Source organism: Fomitiporia mediterranea, assembly GCF_000271605.1.
Source record: "Fomitiporia mediterranea MF3/22 unplaced genomic scaffold FOMMEscaffold_12, whole genome shotgun sequence".
In the NCBI taxonomy this organism is placed as follows: Eukaryota; Fungi; Basidiomycota; class Agaricomycetes; order Hymenochaetales; family Hymenochaetaceae; genus Fomitiporia; species Fomitiporia mediterranea.
In genome coordinates, this window is record NW_006760397.1 from 813,049 (window position 1) to 832,712 (window position 19,664).

The 19,664-nt window shown below is 43.6% G+C and overlaps 5 protein-coding genes across 5 annotated transcripts; all 5 read right to left on the bottom strand.

Moving 5' to 3' along the window:
* Positions 1 to 4,483: 4,483 nt before the first annotated feature.
* Positions 4,484 to 6,961, bottom strand: FOMMEDRAFT_148678 (uncharacterized protein). The gene is made up of 6 exons (XM_007270203.1): positions 5,656 to 6,961; positions 5,389 to 5,607; positions 5,247 to 5,339; positions 5,010 to 5,187; positions 4,764 to 4,957; positions 4,484 to 4,703 (listed from the first exon to the last, which is right to left on the bottom strand). The coding sequence occupies exons 1-6, from the start codon at positions 6,733 to 6,735 to the stop codon at positions 4,647 to 4,649; spliced, it is 1,821 nt and encodes a 606-aa protein (XP_007270265.1). The 5' UTR covers positions 6,736 to 6,961; the 3' UTR covers positions 4,484 to 4,646.
* Positions 6,962 to 7,170: 209 nt separating this feature from the next.
* FOMMEDRAFT_112990 (alcohol oxidase) lies at positions 7,171 to 9,503 on the bottom strand. The gene is made up of 5 exons (XM_007270204.1): positions 9,013 to 9,503; positions 8,803 to 8,953; positions 7,909 to 8,752; positions 7,817 to 7,856; positions 7,171 to 7,760 (listed from the first exon to the last, which is right to left on the bottom strand). The coding sequence occupies exons 1-5, from the start codon at positions 9,333 to 9,335 to the stop codon at positions 7,268 to 7,270; spliced, it is 1,851 nt and encodes a 616-aa protein (XP_007270266.1). The 5' UTR covers positions 9,336 to 9,503; the 3' UTR covers positions 7,171 to 7,267.
* A 748-nt stretch (positions 9,504 to 10,251) lies between these two features.
* On the bottom strand, positions 10,252 to 12,494 carry FOMMEDRAFT_170435 (glucose oxidase; the record flags this gene model as incomplete). Its single annotated transcript, XM_007270205.1, has 5 exons — positions 10,252 to 10,930; positions 10,990 to 11,029; positions 11,066 to 11,909; positions 11,960 to 12,110; positions 12,172 to 12,494. The coding sequence occupies 5 exons, from the start codon at positions 12,492 to 12,494 to the stop codon at positions 10,435 to 10,437; spliced, it is 1,854 nt and encodes a 617-aa protein (XP_007270267.1). The 3' UTR covers positions 10,252 to 10,434.
* A 300-nt stretch (positions 12,495 to 12,794) lies between these two features.
* FOMMEDRAFT_160512 (uncharacterized protein) lies at positions 12,795 to 15,738 on the bottom strand (the record flags this gene model as incomplete). The annotated part of the gene is made up of 10 exons (XM_007270206.1): positions 12,795 to 12,842; positions 12,882 to 13,016; positions 13,073 to 13,330; positions 14,249 to 14,446; positions 14,533 to 14,574; positions 14,625 to 14,664; positions 14,715 to 14,804; positions 14,848 to 15,490; positions 15,538 to 15,574; positions 15,694 to 15,738. 10 exons carry the CDS (start codon positions 15,736 to 15,738, stop codon positions 12,795 to 12,797), a joined length of 1,536 nt encoding a protein of 511 aa, XP_007270268.1.
* A 474-nt stretch (positions 15,739 to 16,212) lies between these two features.
* Positions 16,213 to 18,284, bottom strand: FOMMEDRAFT_93963 (glucose oxidase; the record flags this gene model as incomplete). The annotated part of the gene is made up of 5 exons (XM_007270157.1): positions 16,213 to 16,705; positions 16,761 to 16,800; positions 16,852 to 17,695; positions 17,746 to 17,896; positions 17,962 to 18,284. 5 exons carry the CDS (start codon positions 18,282 to 18,284, stop codon positions 16,213 to 16,215), a joined length of 1,851 nt encoding a protein of 616 aa, XP_007270219.1.
* Between the last annotated feature and the right edge of the window lie 1,380 nt (positions 18,285 to 19,664).

A 19,664-nucleotide genomic window follows, 5' to 3' on the forward strand; every position in this document is an offset into this window, starting at 1 on the left:
AGTTACTAAAGTCACTAGAGTAACATTACTCTAGTAAAAGGTATATAAGGAGGCCAGTTTGGCCCTCAAAGGATAGTTTTATCAACTTAAGTTACCTAGTACTTGGAAGTACTCTACTACCAACCTACTAGGCTACACTTGTAGCTTGACTAAAGCAGGACTCCTCTACCCTCTCACTCTACAAGTCTACAAGTCTTACTCTCTATACTCTATTCTGTTACTACTCTTAAGGATTAGGACTAGTAAAGTGAGTATATCTTACACATACTAGCATTATAGACTAAGAGAGCCACAGTTGTAAGCTACTAATACTGTTCAAGTAGCAAATATGAAACAACATCCTAAACTAAACTAGGATCAAGAGTAACAGAACTGTCTCTAGCTAAAAGAAACATTGTTTAGACACAAGTCTCTTTAGGAAAGAGGTTAAGAAGACAAGTGGTAATTGTGTCTTCATATGATAAATGAGTCTCAGAGCTTTATAGAATTTAGTTGAGAAGGCACTGTCTAGTTGATGTAAAGATTTTGATTTATTATTATAGCTAGATACATTATATAGTACTCTAGTGTTACTGATAATCAGGACTGTAGGTTTCCTTCTTGAAAACTTATTAATGACTGCTTTAATTGAAATCAAATGTTTTACAAAGTAGTAAAAGTGTAGTAGTAGGGTTGAAAGCAAATACTATACAAATAATTTTCTAGGAATAATCATTGTGTACACATTAGGGAAAAGTCCATTTAAATATAATGAATTACAGTCTATTTAAAGAAATATTAGCATTTTATATACATTGTAATTCATATGTAAGGGTTAGAACATAACTATAAGGATAAAATAAGGTATATTAATGTATATAAAGACTCTAAGAGTGTTATGAATCATTACAATTCATTGAATACATTATGATAACCTTACATTATAAGCTAAAGTATTATACTTAGATTATAACTTTGAAGACAGACTAAAATTCACCTTGTAAAAGATTTTATATTGTTTGTATAAGACATTCAGATACTTGTAAAAACTATATTAATGTGTTAAAAGTAATATAAACATGTCAGATTACTATCAACTGTATCATAAAGTAAAATAGTGCTTTCCTTTTGTATCTAAATATAATATTGGTTTTGTTTTACAGCTTTGCTACTATCACAAACATCGATTATGTAATCAATGTTGAAGATTGAGAGCATATAATGATGCACTTACAGCTGTTGCTCTTTCTCTCTAACCTCCACCATCTCTCTAAGTCTAACCCTCTACCTTGACACTATATTGTTACTTTAGTCCTTTACTTACAAGTGTCCTCTAGCAGGTACTCTGAGTGTAACAACACAGATAATAAACATTGTTGTAACTTGTCTCTCCAATCTACTGTTACAGTGCCTGTACAGAGCCTCAGATCCTATGTTGTACTACTGAGCTGACCACACTGTCCTTCAATGTAAAGTAGTAAGTAGCTAGTCCACTTCATAATAGTCTGTACAATAGTTACTCCTCCCTCTCCTCCCAACCTTTTGTCTCCCTTCTATCCCTTCTACTCCTTGTCCTACTGCTTGTATTGCCTCCCCTTCATTGTCCTCCTTTTTTACATTTGTCTCCCTTTTTGAATTCACATTCACACATCTGCATTATTGACCAGTACTAAACAACTTCTCTAATAACTTCATACATTTGCATACTTCTTACTACTCTACAGTGTAAGCAACACTTAACAAGCACACACAAGCATACTTGCAATAATGTTCATGTACAACTACTCTTATAGTACTACCCTCTCCTTAATACTGTATGTGTTCTACTCCTTTGTACAATCCTTGTTTGACATTACTCTTGATAGATTTGCCCTACACACATTTACATTCCTTAGTACTGTCTATGATACCATTTTGAATAAGGTAAGCAGTGGCCATTACTTATCCCTCCTGAGCCAAGTCTGTTCACATCACCCATATCACTCTCTCCCTTCAAGCTAGAACGTCCCAGAGATACACCTTTATAATCACACACAATGCCTAAGTTCTCTACACCTCTAATTGTGAGACATAGTCAGAGTATGTAATGTGTACATACAGACATAGCTTTGCTTGCTACTCAAATCAGCTTGTTCAACACTCTGGATCCCAACCTTAGTACACTACTTACACTTGCTACACACTGTCATAGTGTGTCCACCTTTTCTCTCTTATTTTCACTTGCTAATCACTCTAAACTTGTCTCACAGGCACAGTCTCAGCCTCTACAACCTACTCAACCTCAATTCACACACACACACAATTCAACTTGTAGAGACTGAGTGACAACCAAAGCATAGTGATGAAGACTACATCAAACAGCCTAAGAACACATCCTTCCTCTTCTATTGTAGATGCTGTTGGGAAAAGAATGAGGCAAGAGGTAGCTCATCATACACTACAAGTACTGTGAGTGTCTCTTCATCAGCATCTACCACTGATTCTGATGACTACAGTGAATTCTAGAATCTCTCAAACCTTCTGACTCATCATCTTTAAGTACAGGCATGTGTCTTGTTTCTATTTGAATATATGATCAAGATTATATTATATACAATTATTTGTACATTGGGGAAAAGTCTAAAAGGTTATATTACATTATAATGGTGTGAAAAAAGTAAAAAAAAGTAAAAAAAGTAATTTGCATATTATCAGACCTCAATTTCTGATAAAGTAGTACAACATTGTATAAGGTACTGTAAGGTTTATGAATGTAATAAAAGTACATAAGGGTAATACCCCTTTTAAACATATAAAATGTATAATATCAGACCTCCCTTTTTTGAAATGTATTGTAAGGATTACCAAGTTTTGAAAGGGTAATATATATTTGTAATGTTTTACAGACTATACATAGTTATTATTCCTTAATAATAATAATTTTCCCTTACATCCATTCATTATTAAAATAACAAAAATCAATTATATTAAAATATTTGTACAATACATTATTATCTACAATAATTAAGGAAAATAAACCAAAACACATACATAGTGCAGCCTGTATCAAGATTTGTACAGAGAGTGAGTGAGAGTGTCTGTGTCTGCTGTGATGCAAATACAAGTAGGTAGAGGTTGGGATTGGACCAGACTTGAGTGGCAAACAAGTACATTACAGGTGTCAATTACTAGGCCCATCTCTTAACCAGATCCAGACAGACCACCAGAAAGTAAGGGCATTGAGAGGCTCAATAGTTATGACTGTATCTGCAGTTGACCTGTCCTTACAAGCACACTGTATCACCCATCTCAAAATCACTAAGGTCTGCTATCTCTACTTTGTACACACTACTGTACATTGTGTACAGATATTCAAACAGGTAGCCATACAGTGAACTATTAGCAGAGAGCAAGTTTCAAGCATTCACAATGATTGTGGCCTGAGTTCCTTGACCTCAGAAGGAAGCAGCTGAGATGAATAGATGAAGTGATTGAGAAATAATAGCAACTGAGAGACTGAGAGAGTGTGAGTGAGTGAGCAAGATGACTACTAAAAAGAAATCAGTTACTGGCTAAAAATGTGTCTTAATGGAATTTGATAGTGTGTTTCTGTTATATCAATGGTGTGAGTAGAAACTAAATCATTACATATATAACATAAGGCCAATAGAGTACAAGCATTACTGTAGCTATAAGGAAGGTGACTCTGGTTCTGGCACACAGGTCAAAATATATATTATTAATGGACTGAATACAACAGATTACACCTAATTTAATCTGAGCTTTCTGACTTCCTAAGGGACTTAAGATAGACAGGGTGCCAAGTTGCCAACTTGCTGGGGGAAGATTGTAACAGAGTCAGTACTGATATCCATCTTGAAACCTAGACAATGAAACAAATATGATACAAGGGTATCAAAGAAACATCACTTTCTTACTATTACCAAATTGGTACAGCTTTGACTGCAGCCATTAACATTAATGATTTTAATTCAACAATACCTATTTATGCTGGGTTACATAGTCTCACAAATCAGTCAACAACCCCTTCAAGATTCGACTTCCATTTTGCTCTATGATTGCTGTGCTGTGCAAACGAGTGTCAACTTAAGTGGCTTCCCACTAGTTGATGAGTGTTGACTCGTTTGGTCAGCATTGGCAAAGTGTAACCTTTGGGACAAAGTCATAAATGGACTGCCGGACAGAGTAATCATTATGTCCTATTTAGGCTACCATACCATACCAGTCGATCAAACCTTGACAAGCAGCCAAGTGATTTACCCAGACCAGACAGACATTGAATGATTTATTTCTTGTGAATTACAATACATACTTATACTAGATATAGAATACATTCTGGAGTAAATTTACTACAGTAGGCAGCTCTATTGTTTCGCTCCAGATTAATTCGAATTGAAGCTCAATAGGGTATAAGGAAGGACTGCGAACGGATACGAAAGCACAAGATCGCTAGGAAGAAAAAGCGTAAGAATGCATCCATAAAAGGAATGGTGGATTCAGTAGGATAGTTCGATACATGATTAAACTGCAGTGGATATGTGTAAAGTGGTATCAGTTAAGCACGAATAATGTGAGTATATTTTACTCGTTCTAAGAAGTCGTAGTTCGTGAATGTCATTAACAATGAGAGACAGAGACTTGGCATTAAAATCCGAGGAACGTTCATATCAGTAAGCTGCGCTAATCACTTTCTGCAGCCATCTGCGACAGCGCTTCATGTCGACCTTCAATCACAGCTTAGATCAATCACACGTATGAGGCTATAGATGAAACTCAGAACTCACCGAAGGAACGCCCATGAGCTCATTGATATCCTTCACAATGTCGTCAATCACCGACTCGGCTTCGTTCCTTGACGAGTTCTCAGAATTTAACGAATCCGCGTCTTGTTCGTAGAGGTCGATGAGCGCTACCACAGCGCCTTCAACAAGTGCTCCTGCTGTGAGCAATGATATAGGGAACTGAAGCATTTCACTCGCTGAAGTGTAAAATCTTAGAAAATAACAGGGATTACGGAATGTACAACTTACCTGTCATAGACGCATTAAGTATGTGCCACGCGTTCATTTGTGTTATTTCCCAACCGTCGGAGAAAGACAACAGTTTACGGAAGGAAGAGAGGCTAGCCCAAATTTCCTGCATAAACGGTCCAGGCGTCACATCGCGAATTTCGTATTCAAGTGCTTGCAGAACGTCCTTTTGCGAGATCTAGCAGTGAGGATGGTCTTCAGAATCTAGTAATCTTCAGCAAGGCGGTAAGATTATACCTCGAAATCATCGTGCGACATTGGATGAGGAGCAAGCACAAGAAATTCACGGGCATATACTGGTGAGAAAGGCGAAAGGAAATCACGATTGTACTAGCAGATGTTTTAGCAGAGATGAAGAACAGATGAAAGGCACTAATACCTTAATCGCGATAGCTAAACAGCTAATGGCGACGTCCCAAACGATTCGCCTCCGTCCAAGTCGCATGAGCGGCGTCTCCTTCTCAGTAGGGACAGGCATGGCGTCGCCAACACGCATGAAGTAACGAGTAAAAAGCAAAACCGCATGGAACCTTGTCTCGGGGCAAGTTCGCAGTTGGTTCCGCAGTTCTCCGACACCTAGTTTCTTGCTCGGTGTGACCTGGTAAAACGTTAGTGCATGCGGGTGAAGAGATGAAAGAGGACGGACACGAAGCATCCAAGCTATGATTTCCTTACGAAACTCCTCGTCAATACCAAGGAAATCATCGACCTGATCCTTCGTAATCGATGTACCAAAGATGTCATTAATGCCTTTCTCAAACCCATGGTGGCGACGAAGAAGCCATTCTTTGTGCAAAAGAATCTTGAGACGTGCTTCAGCAGCGTCATCTGGAGAAAGTGGAGGGCGGGGAATGGCATCGAAACCCGGAGGAGCAATAATTGGAACCGCCTCAACTTTGGAGACGGGAGTGGAAGGTCGAGACGGGGAAGCAACCTCAGTTGGAATAAGGGATGCATGAGAGGAGCACACAGAAAGAGAACGTGCACGCCGAGCTGAAGCAGTTTCAGTCGCAGCATAGTTGAAAGAGGTTTCTTTGAGTTTCTTGGATACCGGCACAGCGAGATCAGTCAACTTGTCCTCGTCTTCAACATCGGTATCTTCATCAGTGCTTGCTTCGGTTCCAACAGAAGTATCACGACTGCAGGTATCAAGTCGCTTGCGCTTCAAAGAACCTTCAGACTTGGTTGATTGAGTCGTTGACGGTGTCAAATCAAGTTCGGCAGCCTGCCCAATATCTGATCCCGTTGCCAATGGCTTCTCGGCCTCATTATCTTCAGCACTATCCTCGGCGCTTTCGTGGGGAGATTTGTCTCGATTACGTTTGGAGTTCACAAGAGCTTGAAGCTTTTGTTCTAGTATACGAATGAATTTCTTTTCCGGAGGAGTCACGATTACTTGAGAATCAAAGTCCGTACTCGGTGAAGACAAGTCCTGGGAGCCGAGATCTGGGGTGCTAGAATAAGGAGCGGGTTCAGAGTCTTGAGTGAAAGTATCCGTATCAAGAGTCGTCCGGGGTGACGTGAAATCTCTACGCGACGTGGATGGCGAGGACGAGAACTGTTCCGAACGATAATTGCTGACCGTATCATTGAGGGCACAGGTACCAGCGGGGTTGAACGTGACGCCGTCAGAACTTTCCTTTCTTGCGTGAGAAACGTCAAGGTCAATTGTCGTGCGAAAACTAGAATCGTGTTGCGCACTGCACGCAAGAATCACAGTAGTCATGGTAGACCAGTGGCAGGTTGTTCGTTGAAGAATAAGGGTATATGCGTAGACAATCGTTTTGAATACGGATGGTGGTGGATCTATGGTGGGTAGAGCCTTAGCAGCGACTAGAAAGAGACACCAGCGAAAGCGTAAGAAGCCGTTCCGTCGATACTGACTGCACTGCGCCAGATGGTTTCTAAGTGATTTTGAATGTACAAACCCAAGTCTCGAGGCGGACTGCGATATGCAGTATTTGAGTAATAAAGATTGAAAAGCAGTAAGGAATGTAGTTGGGCTTGCAGGCGAATGTAAAGGGAGAGTGGAGGTTGAGGTGAGAATCAGAGGTACTCGTCGAAAGAGCGAAGTCGTTGAGATGCGTCGGAGTTTCAATCAAATCTACTTTGGAGTTTTATTCCCACACTGTTCGGGCTCAAATATTTATGAGGAGGACGAGTCAAACGATGTTTCGATGTGACAATTATCGACCAGAAAAGTCTGGTGTTTCCACTACTAGCATCGAGGAAACTATTGACTTGTACAGAACAATTATTTACGCCGCGGATTTGATGATGTCCGCTGCTTTCTCTGCAACACCATAAAGCGTCTCACTTGGATGAGCACTTATATGAAGAGGAAGCACACTTGCATCCACGACACGTAGGTTCACCGTATCATAAACACGAAGCTTCCCATCCACGACCCCACCCAAATCACGACGCATCATTGCTGCAGAGCCAATCATATGGTGTACTGCCCCGAATCCGTCTTGAATCCATGAATACCATGCGTCATCTGTTCCACCATTTCCATCATCAGGAACTACACTGGTTCCAGGATTGATCTCCCCGGAGGAGATGGACACGAACGCAGTGTGGTTTAGCACTCTACGTGCGAGCCGGGAACCAGCAGTTTGGACGGCCAGGTCGAAATCGACATTGAAGTAGTTCACCGTCACTTCCGGTTTCGTGAAGACGCTGGTGTCATTTATGCTGATGGTACCTCGGCTGAATGGGAGTAGTTGCCACATGTTAATGCTGATTCCGCTATTTTTTTAAATCTTGTTAGATGAGTACATGAATAGATAAGAGTTTGGGTTTACCTAGATGCCCCAACATCAAAGAATAGTTCATAAATAGGAGCTAGACAGAAAGATCAATGACCTTGAGCACAAATCTAGGGCGATCTGCTCACAATGACTGTTTACAATCAGGTCTGCTTGAATACCAAATATCGTAGTAAGCGCATCAGCGTTCAACCCATTGGCTGCCTGGCTTTGTGCCCATGACGGATATCGGTCCAAGAGATACTTAGCCACTTCTTCAACTGTCACACTTCCATTTGAGCCTGCACCCTCAGAGAATAGTTCATGTAGAGACGTGAATGCGATCGCGTTCGACGGCCCCCTACCGCCTCTGTCGAAAGACGGTTGCGTTGAATGAGCAAGGGAACCAAATGTTCTGTCTTGGAAGTTTCGCCCAACAGCTGGCAGATCGACCTTCACCTCGATACCGAGTGGCTGAAGGATGGAGGGGTCGCCAATCCCAGACAATTGAAGTAATTGAGGAGAGCCAATTGCCCCGGCAGATAGAATTATCTCCTGACGAGCATTCACGGTATACGTATCACCGGTATTATTTGAGTTCTTAAACTGGACACCTGTTGCCCTTATGTTCGGTGCTGATCCGGAGAGAAGCACCTTCGTCACTTGATGGTTGACCAATGTTAGCCAATTCGTGCTCTCATTTTCGACAGGTGTGAGATACGCCATCGCAGACGACGAACGGTGATCATCATCTTTCGGGTTTATAGAATGTGGCATATAGCTCACACAATTTGAGTTTCCGCCATTTGCGTCTCGACAATGTGCAATACTAGTTATATTGCGGACAGCTTCAATAAACGCGGGCTGCGCCGGACCACTGAACATTTCTTGGGGAAATGCGACTTGAACGGGTCCGTCAAAGCCGTGGTAAGCGTCGATACTGTCTGCACCCTTCGCGCGCTGCTCTTCGTCCGGCCGAGTAAAGCCTTCGGACTGGTACTGATTCAGAATACGCGTCCACTGAGTAAAAATTGCGGTATTACCTTCTTCATGTACGAAAATAGGGAATCAAAGTTCCATTCCATACTTGCATCCTCGTTACTAAGGAGTTTCGAGAACGCATCGTATTGCTCTTTCATACCGCGAGTGATTATGGCACCATTGATGGAACTACCTCCACCGAGTGTCCTACCTCTGTATGTGAAGCCAAGACATTACTGAGTACGCTTAGTTATTGCTGCGAAACAGCTTACCCGTGAATGACTCTGTTCTGGTCGGTGGGCCAAGCCCAGTCTAGGGTCGTATCAAATACTGCTCCATACCGGTACAGGTCATATATTCTCGAGTCATTTCGGTCATCGTTCCCTGCTTCAATGACAAGGACAGTCTTCGAAGCATTTTCTGCAAGACGTCCCGCTACGGTGAGACCTGAAAGCCCACCCCCGACAACGATATAGTCGAAGGTTTGATTATTAACAGTAGCTGGATCTGAGGTAACACCGAAAGCACGCTTGCTCAGTAATGATGAAGCTGATGCAAGTAGAGGAATAGATAGTAGTAGAACTCTAGTGAGCATGTTCGAGGCCTCAAGTGTTCAATGGGATGGGAGGCATGGGCGAATTCCTGCAGTTTATTTATTGTTCTGTTTCTTGGAAGTTAATATTGGACCGAGAATAGCGGAAAGAATCGCCAATATTTGCCAAAGTTTCTGCAAGCGACTCTTTCTTCGGCTTTTCGTCTCCTTTACTGAGTCAGACAGAGCACGTCAGCAAGTACTGCAACACAGAAAACTCGTAAGGGACTGAGGAACTGACCAGATTGGAACGTTAGACTTTGACGTTCATTTGTCGAATTACCAAGGCAGAATGCACGCCCTTCAGCTACCGACAATAATTGAAAGGGATTCCAGACTATTAACAGGTTTCGTCGGGCAGATGCCCATTAGCTAACCAACCTTTTGCATTAACGGAAGATTGTGGGATGGTGATGAAGCGTGAGCACGCTCAAGGCAATACGGATCAAACGGGCAGATAGCAAGAAATTTGCCAAGACACTTCGACGATACATAGACTCTGTTCTGCGGTGGAACGGACAAGGGTGCTGTCCGTACTAAGATGCATAAACTCCGAGCGATCATCGCGGTGACTGCCTATGGAGCATCACTCATGAAAATCAGGTCCCCGTCGGCACAAGCTTCACTTCCAAATCAGCCAATCTTAGAGAACTACCGGAAAGTATGTCTCTGTGTTAGTCGCCAAGGGTCTTGGATGATTGACATATTGTATCTTTGCTCTTCTCTCTCCGAAACGCGATCAGATTTGTGCACTTGCAGCTTGAGTAGATGAACGCCGCGATTGAACAACATACATTATAACTAGGCACACACCCACATGCAAGTAGCATCACATGCCATTAGTGCCTTTAACACGGAAGACGGAGAAGCGGCCAGAGCAGAGCAGAGGCAACATACCGAGAGTCAGTGACAGAGATGAGCCTGCCAAGCCAAGTGAATTTTTATTTGCCAGCGTCACATGACCTAAAACTGTTAAACGAGCAGGTATGGCCTTCGACCTTTCATTTGATTTGACTACCATTTTTGACTATTCACGATGTCCTACATGCACAGAAAAGTAAAGATCACGAAGCTATAGATCATAAGATCTTCAGGACCCATTTCACACGCCAGATCTGATGATGTCTGCTGCTTTCTCCGCAACGCCATATAGCGTCTCACTTGTATGCGCACTGACTTGGAAGGGAATTACGCCCGCATCCACGACGCGTAGATTTACCGTATCATAGACACGAAGCTTCCCATCCACGACTCCACCCAGATCACGCCGCATCATCGATGTAGAGCCAACCTCATGATACACTGCCAGAAATGTGTCATGAACCCACGATTGCCATGCATCATCTGTACCAGCATTTCCGTCGTCAGGAACAACATCAAGTCCAGGAGAGTACTCATCAGTCACAATGGACGCGAGGGCCTTGTGATTAAGCACCTTCCGGCCTAGTCGGCCTCCGGCCGTCTGAACGTCGAGGTCATAATCGACATCGAACCAGTTCACAGTCACCTTTGGGTCTGTGAAGACGCTTGTATCTGTGATAGTGATATTGCCGCGGCTGAATTGGAGTAGATCAAATAGGGTATTGTTGACACCGCTCCTGAATGTTGAATACTCTTATCAGATGAAGATCATGAATAAGTAAGAGTCTGAATTTACCCGGAACTACCAATTTGGAAGTAAAATTCAGAAACAGGAGCTAGATTGAAGACTCAACAGTTCTGTCGCACTTCACCATTATGATTTACAATCAAGTCCGCTTGGATGCCAAAAATCGTAGTAAGCGCGTCAGCATTCAATCCATTGACTGCCTGACTCTGTGCCCAAGACGGGTATTCAGTCAGGATATGTCTGGCGATGTCGCTACCCGTCACACTTCCATTCGAGCCTGCACCCTCAGAGAAGAGTTCATAAAGATTCAAGAATGCAATCGCGTGGTCGGGTCCCGTGCCGCCTGCGTCAAAAGAAGGCTGTGTATTACTCGCAACGTCGTTTCTCGTTTGAGTCTGGAAGTTTCGCCCAACAGTTGGCAGGTTGACCCTCACATCAATTCCAAGTGGATCGAGGACAGATGGGTCGCCAATCCCGGACAGCTGAAGTAATTGAGGGGAGGCAATCGCACCTGCGGATAGAATCACTTCCTTACGAGCATGGACGGTGAAAGTATCGCCCGTGTTGTTTGAGTTCTTGAACTGGACACCTGTTGCCCTTACGTTAGGAGCGGATCCGGAAAGAAGCACCTTGGTCACGCGATTGTTAATCAGCGTAAGCCAATTCGTTCTCTCATTTTCGACGGGAGTAAGGTACGCTTGTGCGGACGACGAACGACGACCGTTATCCTTCGGGTTTATCGAATTCGCAACGTGGCTTACACAATTGTCATTTCCACCAAGCCCGTCTTGACATCGTGCAATCCCACTTAGATTGCGAATAGCTTCATCGAATGCAGGCTGTGCCGGCCCGCTGTACATCCCTTGTGCGTAAGCGACTTGAACGGGCCCGATGAAACCGTGGTAAGCAGGATTATAATCCGCGCCGTCCGCGCGCTGCTGCTTGTCCGGTGGATTGAAACCTTCTGACTGGTATTGATTCAGAATATGCTGGCCGAATTAAAAGTACACAATCGTACCTTCTTCATGTATGAGAACAGAGAATCCCAGTTCCATTCTAAGCTTGCTTCCTCATTGCTGAGGACTTTCGAAAACGCATCGTATTGCCCTTTGATGCCACGTGTAATTGCAGCACCATTAATGGAGCTTGATCCACCAAGCGTTCTACCTCTATTCAGGAAAATAATAACATATTATTGAGTTATTCTGTTCACCTTTGCAAAGGACTTACGAATGTATGATTTTGCCCTGGTCCGTAGGCCAAGCCCAGTCTAAGGACGTCCCAAATGCTACACCGTATTCCAATACATCAAACACCCGTGGATCATTCCGGTCGTCATTTCCTGCTTCAATGACAAGAATGGTTTTTGAAGGGTCTTCAGTAAGACGGCTAGCGACGGTGAGTCCCGCGAGACCGCCTCCAACAATGATATAATCAAAGGTTTGATTATTAGCAGTAGTCGGATCCGAGGTAACACCAAATGCACGCTTGCCCAAGGATAGCAAAGCTGACGCAAGTAGATAGACAGAAGGCAGCAGAGCACTAGCGAGCATGTCTAAGTCTCAAAGTGTACAAAGGGATGAGGGGCATAATCGAGTTTCCGGGACTTATATATTGCTCTATTTCTCTACAATCGGCATTAGACCATGATCAGCAGTGAGACGTCTAGCCGTCCTGAACAAATGATTTGGCGATCGACTCTTGTTTCGGACCGTGATTTCCCTATTGTATCAGATATAGCGCGTCAGCTGGTAGTGCAAGCTTCGAAAACTAATGACAAGGTGAGAACAGACCGGATCGAGGCTTTAGACCTTGACCTTCATTAACTATGCTCACAACAGAATACTTGCTCCTCACTCATCGGACATCACAGGCAGGGAATTCTTTGGCCATGCGTTTGCCTAACAGAAGTCTTTCAGCAAACCGATCTTTATGCATACATTAACAGAAGACTGGAATGCCAGTGAAGTACGAGCATGACCAGAGCAGAGCGGATCGATCGGATAGAAGGTAAGAACCTGCTTGGGAATTTCGAAAGCAAGGACCATATTCTGTAATGGAACGAACTGCGGAGACTGAGATATATAAAGTTCGAGCTCATTGCATGGACTTCATATAAATGTACACTCACAGGAATGGTGTCCCCGCCATCAATAAAGTGCCATAAAACGAAGACATAGAGTTCATCAGCGAAGACCAAGGCCCGAGAACTACGAAAGAGGCGCCAAGAATCATGCGGGATTGGTGTACTATAACTTTGCTCTTCTCTGAGGCGATCAAAATTGGGCGCTTGAGTGGATGTTCTTCGTGTTTGAACAACATGGATAAATATGACAAAGCAGAAGCACATAGTCAGCTGCACGGTGGAATCATACGCTACCGACTGCTTCTAGAACGGAGCAGCATCCGTGCAATTGAATCAGTGATAAAGACGAAGCCAACATCCTCAGTCTCGCACGAATGTCGTCAGAACACTGAACAGAGACAGAAAGAAAAAAGTAGCGTGACAGTGACACAGTGTGATTATCCATCGTCAGCATCACATGACCCAAGCTGTTGACGAAATCTAGAAGGACGATGATGAAATGGCTTTATCATTACTGTAACTGCTACTAACGTGATATGTCCTTTTACAGCCGTTTGCAAATATAATGAGACTTTCTGATTTTGAGCGAAGTGAAGAAAAGTAAGAAATCACATGATTTTTTGAACTTAGCAAGGAAAATAGCAAACACGAGACAGAGTGAATGAGACGCGTCGTGCCAGCGTCTGTGCATACAGTCTACCTCCTGCTACCTGTCCCTAACTTTTCAACCTGTCTATTACTATTCTATTGTGCTATAATGTCTTACTTCTATCAAAGTCGCTTCTCCTCTGCTGCTATTGTGCTGAGCAGTCGTTGGGCAAATGACATTGCCTGTTTCTTCCCAGAGTTTACAAATGCGAAAAAAAGTAGCCCGAGAGAATCTCACACAGTTTAGAATGTCGTCCAAGCTTAGAATTATTGAGGTCATACAGTCTTAGACAGCAGATTTTGAGGTCTCTACTGATGCAGCAGTTACCCATGATTGTAGCAGCTCAAAATATATGCATAGACACTGGCACAACGCGTCTCATTCACTATCTTGTGCCCACGAATTTCCTCTAAGTCTAAAAAATCATGTGATTTCTTACATTACATCACGTCGCTCAAAATCGAAAAGTCTCATTATTTATGCAAACGGGTGTAAGTCCGTTGGATGCTATCACAAGCAATACAAAACCTGTGTAAGCACAGACTGTATCACGTACATGTTCCATTTCATACACCAGACTTGATAATATCCGCCGCCTTCTCCGCAACACCATAAAGCGTCGAGCTTGGATGCGCACTAACGTGGAGAGGGCGAATACTTCCGCCCACAACACGCACGTTTGTCGTATCATACACTCTCAGACTCCCATCTATGACTCTGCCCAAATCACGGCGCATCATTGCCGCTGAACCGATCCCATGGTTGACTGGCTAGAAAGCTTGGCGAATGCACAACTGCCAGGCCTCGTCAGTACCTCCATTCTCGTCATCTAGGACTATGTTAGTTCAGGCGTGACCTCTCCAGTAGCAATGCCGTCAAAGGAAGAATACTTAAGAAGCTTCCGTGCAAGATGAGCTAATGCAGCCTGTACGGTAAGGATGAACTCACCTGGATGTTCCACTGCTCAAGTAAATTTCGGCAACAGGTACTATATAACGATAGTCAATACTGGACCTACACAAGGTTCGGGGGACTCACATACCGCTGCTATTGGTAATCAGACCGGCTTGAATTCTAAATACTTGGGTAAGCGCATCAGCACTCAAGTCATTATATGCAAGGAGATGGCTAGATAGTAGAGACATCAGTTGGTGTAACGCTGCCGTTCGACCCAGCACTCTCAGCCAAAAGCTGTTCGAGAGAATCGAAAGCGTAAACATTATCTGGTCCTCTTCCTCCCCTATTGTACGACGACGGATGGAATGGCTGAGTGAAGCCCCAGTCCGGCCGCGGAAGTTTCAACCAACAGTCGGTAGATCTACCTTTACATCGATTCCGAGCGGTTCCAAGATTGACGGGTCGCCGATCCCAGATACTGAGATAGCTGAAGCAATTGCGGTGATCCAATGACACCAGCAGAGAGCATTTGCGATATGTCTCACTAGTTTCATCCGACTTCTTGAACTGCACACCCGTCGCAGTAACATTAGGCAGTGTTCTAGACAGCAAGACCTTCTTCACTTGGTGGTTAATCAGGATGAGCCAGTCCGTACGATTACTTTCGACGGGAGTCAGGTATGCTATTGCCAAGGACGACCCATGGTAGTTGTCTTCCGGATTAATAGACATTGGCAGGTAAGTCACGCAGTTTGAGTTCCCGCCGAGTGCGTCTGCACAATAAGACATTCCTGTCAAATTGCTGACTGCATCGATGTATACGGGTTGCTGAGGACCAGTGAACATTTCTCGAGGGAAGGGAGCGTGTACGTGCCCGGAGGAGCCATGGTAATTGCTGACACTATCTACGCCCAGTGCTTACAATGCCGCATCAGGAAGTGTGAAATTCTCCGCTTGAACATACCAGTCAACACGAAACGAGTGACTGGTAATTTTTTGCTCTATACCTCCTCCATGTAAGAGAACAGAGAATCAAAGTTCCAGTTAAAGCTTGAGTCCTCATTGCTGAGGAATTGAGTAAACGCCTCGTATTGCTCTCTCATACCTCTAGTCCACTCACCTCCGTTGATAGATCTACTTCCACCGAGCGTTCGACCAATGCCATGAGAAATACAGCAAAAGACACACACTTACTAGTAGATTTTGCTTATCTTATACATTAGTCAGTACAGTAGCCTATAAGTCCAATTAATATCGTTTAACATAGAAGTTTAAAAAAAAAGGTAACTCAAAATGTGAAAAATTGTGTTAGTTATAACTTATAAGTGTATTTTGAGCTCACTGCCAGCAACGGCAACATGCAGTACAGGGCAATAACTTTTTCACTTCTAAGTACAGAAATTCAGTATTGGTATTAAGCACATGCAGTGAGAAACACTGCTTTTCAAGCTAGTTAAGGGCAGATAAGTGGGGTGAGCCAAGTGAACTTTTATTTGCTAGCGTCACATGACCTGAAACTTTTAAACCAGCAGGTACAGCCCTCGATCATTCATTTGGTTTGACTACTATTTTTGACTACTCACGATATTCTACATGCGCAGAAAAATAAAGCTCACAGAATTATGGACCATTACGCATTTCACACGCCGGACTTGATGATATCCGCTGCTTTCTCCGCAACGCCGTATAGCGTCTCACTTGTATGAGCACTGACTTGGATAGGAATCACACCCGCATCTACGATGCGTAGATTTACCGTATCATAGACACGAAGCTTCCCATCCACGACTCCGCCCAGATCACGCCGCATCATCGATGTAGAACCAACCTCATGATACACTGCCCCAAATGCGTCGTGAATCCATGATTGCCACTCCTTATCTGTACCGCCGTTGCCATCGTCAGGAACAACATCAAGTCCAGGAGAGTACTCTTCAGTTACGATGGACGCAAACGCCGTGTGATTAAGCACCTTCCGGCCTAGTCGGCCTCCGGCCGTCTGAACGTCGAGGTCATAATCGATATTGAACCAGTTCACCGTCACCTTCGGATTTGTGAAGACGCTCGTATCCGTGATAGTGATATTGCCACGGCTAAATGGAAGAAGATTCAACAGGGTATCGTTGACACCGCTCCTAAGGATTGTTGTCAGAAGAAGAACGAGAATAAGTAAGTGTTTGAATTTACCCTGTACTGCCGACTTGGAAGTAGAATTCACAAACAGGAGCTAGATGGAGCGCTCAGCAGTTCTGTGAGCACTTCATGACAATCTGCTTACCATTATGATTTACAATCAAGTCCGCTTGGATACCAAATATCGTAGTAAGCGCGTCAGCATTCAATCCATTGACTGCCTGGCTTTGTGCCCAAGACGGATACTGAGTCAAGATATGTCGAGCGATGTCGTCACCCGTCGCACTTCCATTTGAGCCTGCGCTCTTAGAGAAGAATTCGTAAAGATTCAAGAATGCAACTGCATGATCGGGTCCCGTGCCGCCCGTGTCAAAAGAAGGTTGTGTATTACTCGCAACGTCGTTTATCGTCTGATCCTGGAAGTTTCTCCCAACAGTTGGTAGATTGACCCTCACATCAATTCCAAGTGGATTAAGGACAGACGGGTCGCCAATCCCGGACAGCTGAAGTAATTGAGGGGAGGCAATCGCACCTGCGGATAGAATCACCTCCTTACTGGCGTGGACGGTGAACGTGTTCCCGGTGTTGTTCGAGTTCTTGAACTGGACACCTGTTGCCCTTACGTTAGGAGCGGACCCGGAAAGAAGCACCTTGGTCACGCGATTGTTAATCAGCGTAAGCCAATTCGTTCTCTCATTTTCGACGGGAGTAAGGTACGCTTGAGCAGACGACGAACGATGATCGTGGTCTTTCGGATTTATCGAATTCGCAATATAGCTCACACAATTGTCGTTTCCACCAAGTCCGTCTCGACATCGCGCAATTCCACTCAGATTGCGGACAGCATCAACGAATGCAGGCTGTGCCGGCCCGCTGTACATCCCTTGTGCATAAGCGACTTGTAAGGGTCCAACGAAACCGTGGTAAGTAGGAATAAAATCCGCGCCGTCCGCACGCTGCTGCTTGTCCGGTGGATTGAAACCTTCGGACTGGTATTGATTCAGAGTATGTCGGCCGAATTGAAAGAAAACAATCCCACCTTCTTCATATATGAGAAAAGTGAATCCCAGTTCCATTCCAAGCTTGCTTCCTCACCACTGAGGACTTTTGAAAACGCATCGTATTGCCCCTTGATGCCACGAGTGAATGCGGCGCCATTAATGGAGCTAGATCCACCAAGCGTTCTACCTCTGTACACAAAGGTAATGAATGACCCATTATTGAGTTATTCCATTTATTTTTGCAAAGCACTTACGCATGCATGATTCTGCCCTGGTCGGTGGGCCAAGCCCAGTCTAGAGGCGTCCTAAATACTGCGCCATATTCCAATACATCAAATACCCTCGGGTCGTTCCGGTCATCATTTCCTGCTTCAATGACGAGGACGGTTTTTGAAGGGTCTTCAGTAAGACGGCTAGCGACGGTGAGTCCCGCGAGACCGCCTCCAACAATGATATAATCAAAGGTTTGATTATTAGCAGTAGTCGGATCCGAGGTAACACCAAATGCACGCTTGCCGAGCGATAGCAAAGCTAACAGAAGTAGATAGACAGAGAGCAGTAGAGTCTTGACGAGCATGTCTGAGTTCCAAAGTGTACAAGGGTGTGAAGGTCATGAGTGGGTTTCTGAGGCTTAAATACTGGTTTGTTTCTCTGAAATCTACATTAAACCAAGAGTGGTGGCGAGACGAACAGCCGTCCTTAACCAGAGGTCTTATGAGCGGCTCTTTCTTCGGACCGTAATTCTCCTATTGTGTAAGGTCAGCTGGCATTCTAGGCTTAGAAGACCAATAACAAGATGATGAAAAGACAAGCTTGAAATGGTAGACTTCGACACTCACTTGCCAAATGTCCACGGCAAAGCACAAGCTATACAGTCACCTAATACGAACTGCAAGTAATCCCTAGACAATGAATGATATTTTCCTAGCAGGCTGACCAACCTTTTGTGCATTGACGGAAGATTGTGGAATAGCAATGAAGTGCGAGCATGGCCAAAGTAGAGCGGATCAATCGGATAGAAGATATGAGCTTGCCAAGGTACTTCGGAGAGGTGAAGACGCCATTCTGCAGTAGAACGAAAGACGGGGAATGAGATGCATTCAATCATTGACTGCTGAGCTTCTGCAGTGTTCTGCTCATAAAAATGGGGTCCACCTATCAATTTGAGTGCCATAAATCGAAGACACGGGCTTGATCGGCGAAGGTCGGTGTATGGGAACTACGAAAGAGTAAATCTCTACTTTTGGTTCGTCAAGAATCTTGGATGATTGACATACCATATCTTTGCTCTTCTCTGAGACGATCAAAATTGGGCGCTTGAGTGGATGTTCTCCACGTTTGAACAGCATGAATATAACAAGGCACATAGTCAGCTGCACGATGGTGTCATACGCTTCCGACTGCTTCTAGAACGGAGCAGCATCCGCGCAATTGAAACAGTGATAAAGGCGAAGTCAAGTTTCAACATCCTCAGTCTCGGCACGAATGTCGTCAGAACTGCAGCCACAAAGTAGCGTGACAGTGACCTCGTGTGATTAACCGTGTTCAATTCCTTATTCACATGGGGCATTTCACAATTTCTTGCCTTAAGAAATAACTTACATAATGATAAACATTATTTGTAATTTAGTTTACCATTTTTGGTTAGCAGAAACTCTGAACAGAATTTAAAATTTTCATTATACAAAAACTAGAAATTAAATTTAACATTTCCCTATTTGTAAAATCTTTAAATAAATGGAGAAAATAATTCCAAACATAATTTAAAGTTTTTCCTATAGCAAAATTATAAATTTTCTTTTAGATTTAGTGACAAGAAAAATTTGAAATTTCTTTTATAATATTAAATTGAATGAAATATTAAAATAAATTTTAAATTTTACTTGAGAGAGAAATGCTATAAAAATTTAAAATTATTTTAGAGTGGGCAGTCAGTGGGCGATCAGTGGGCGATCAG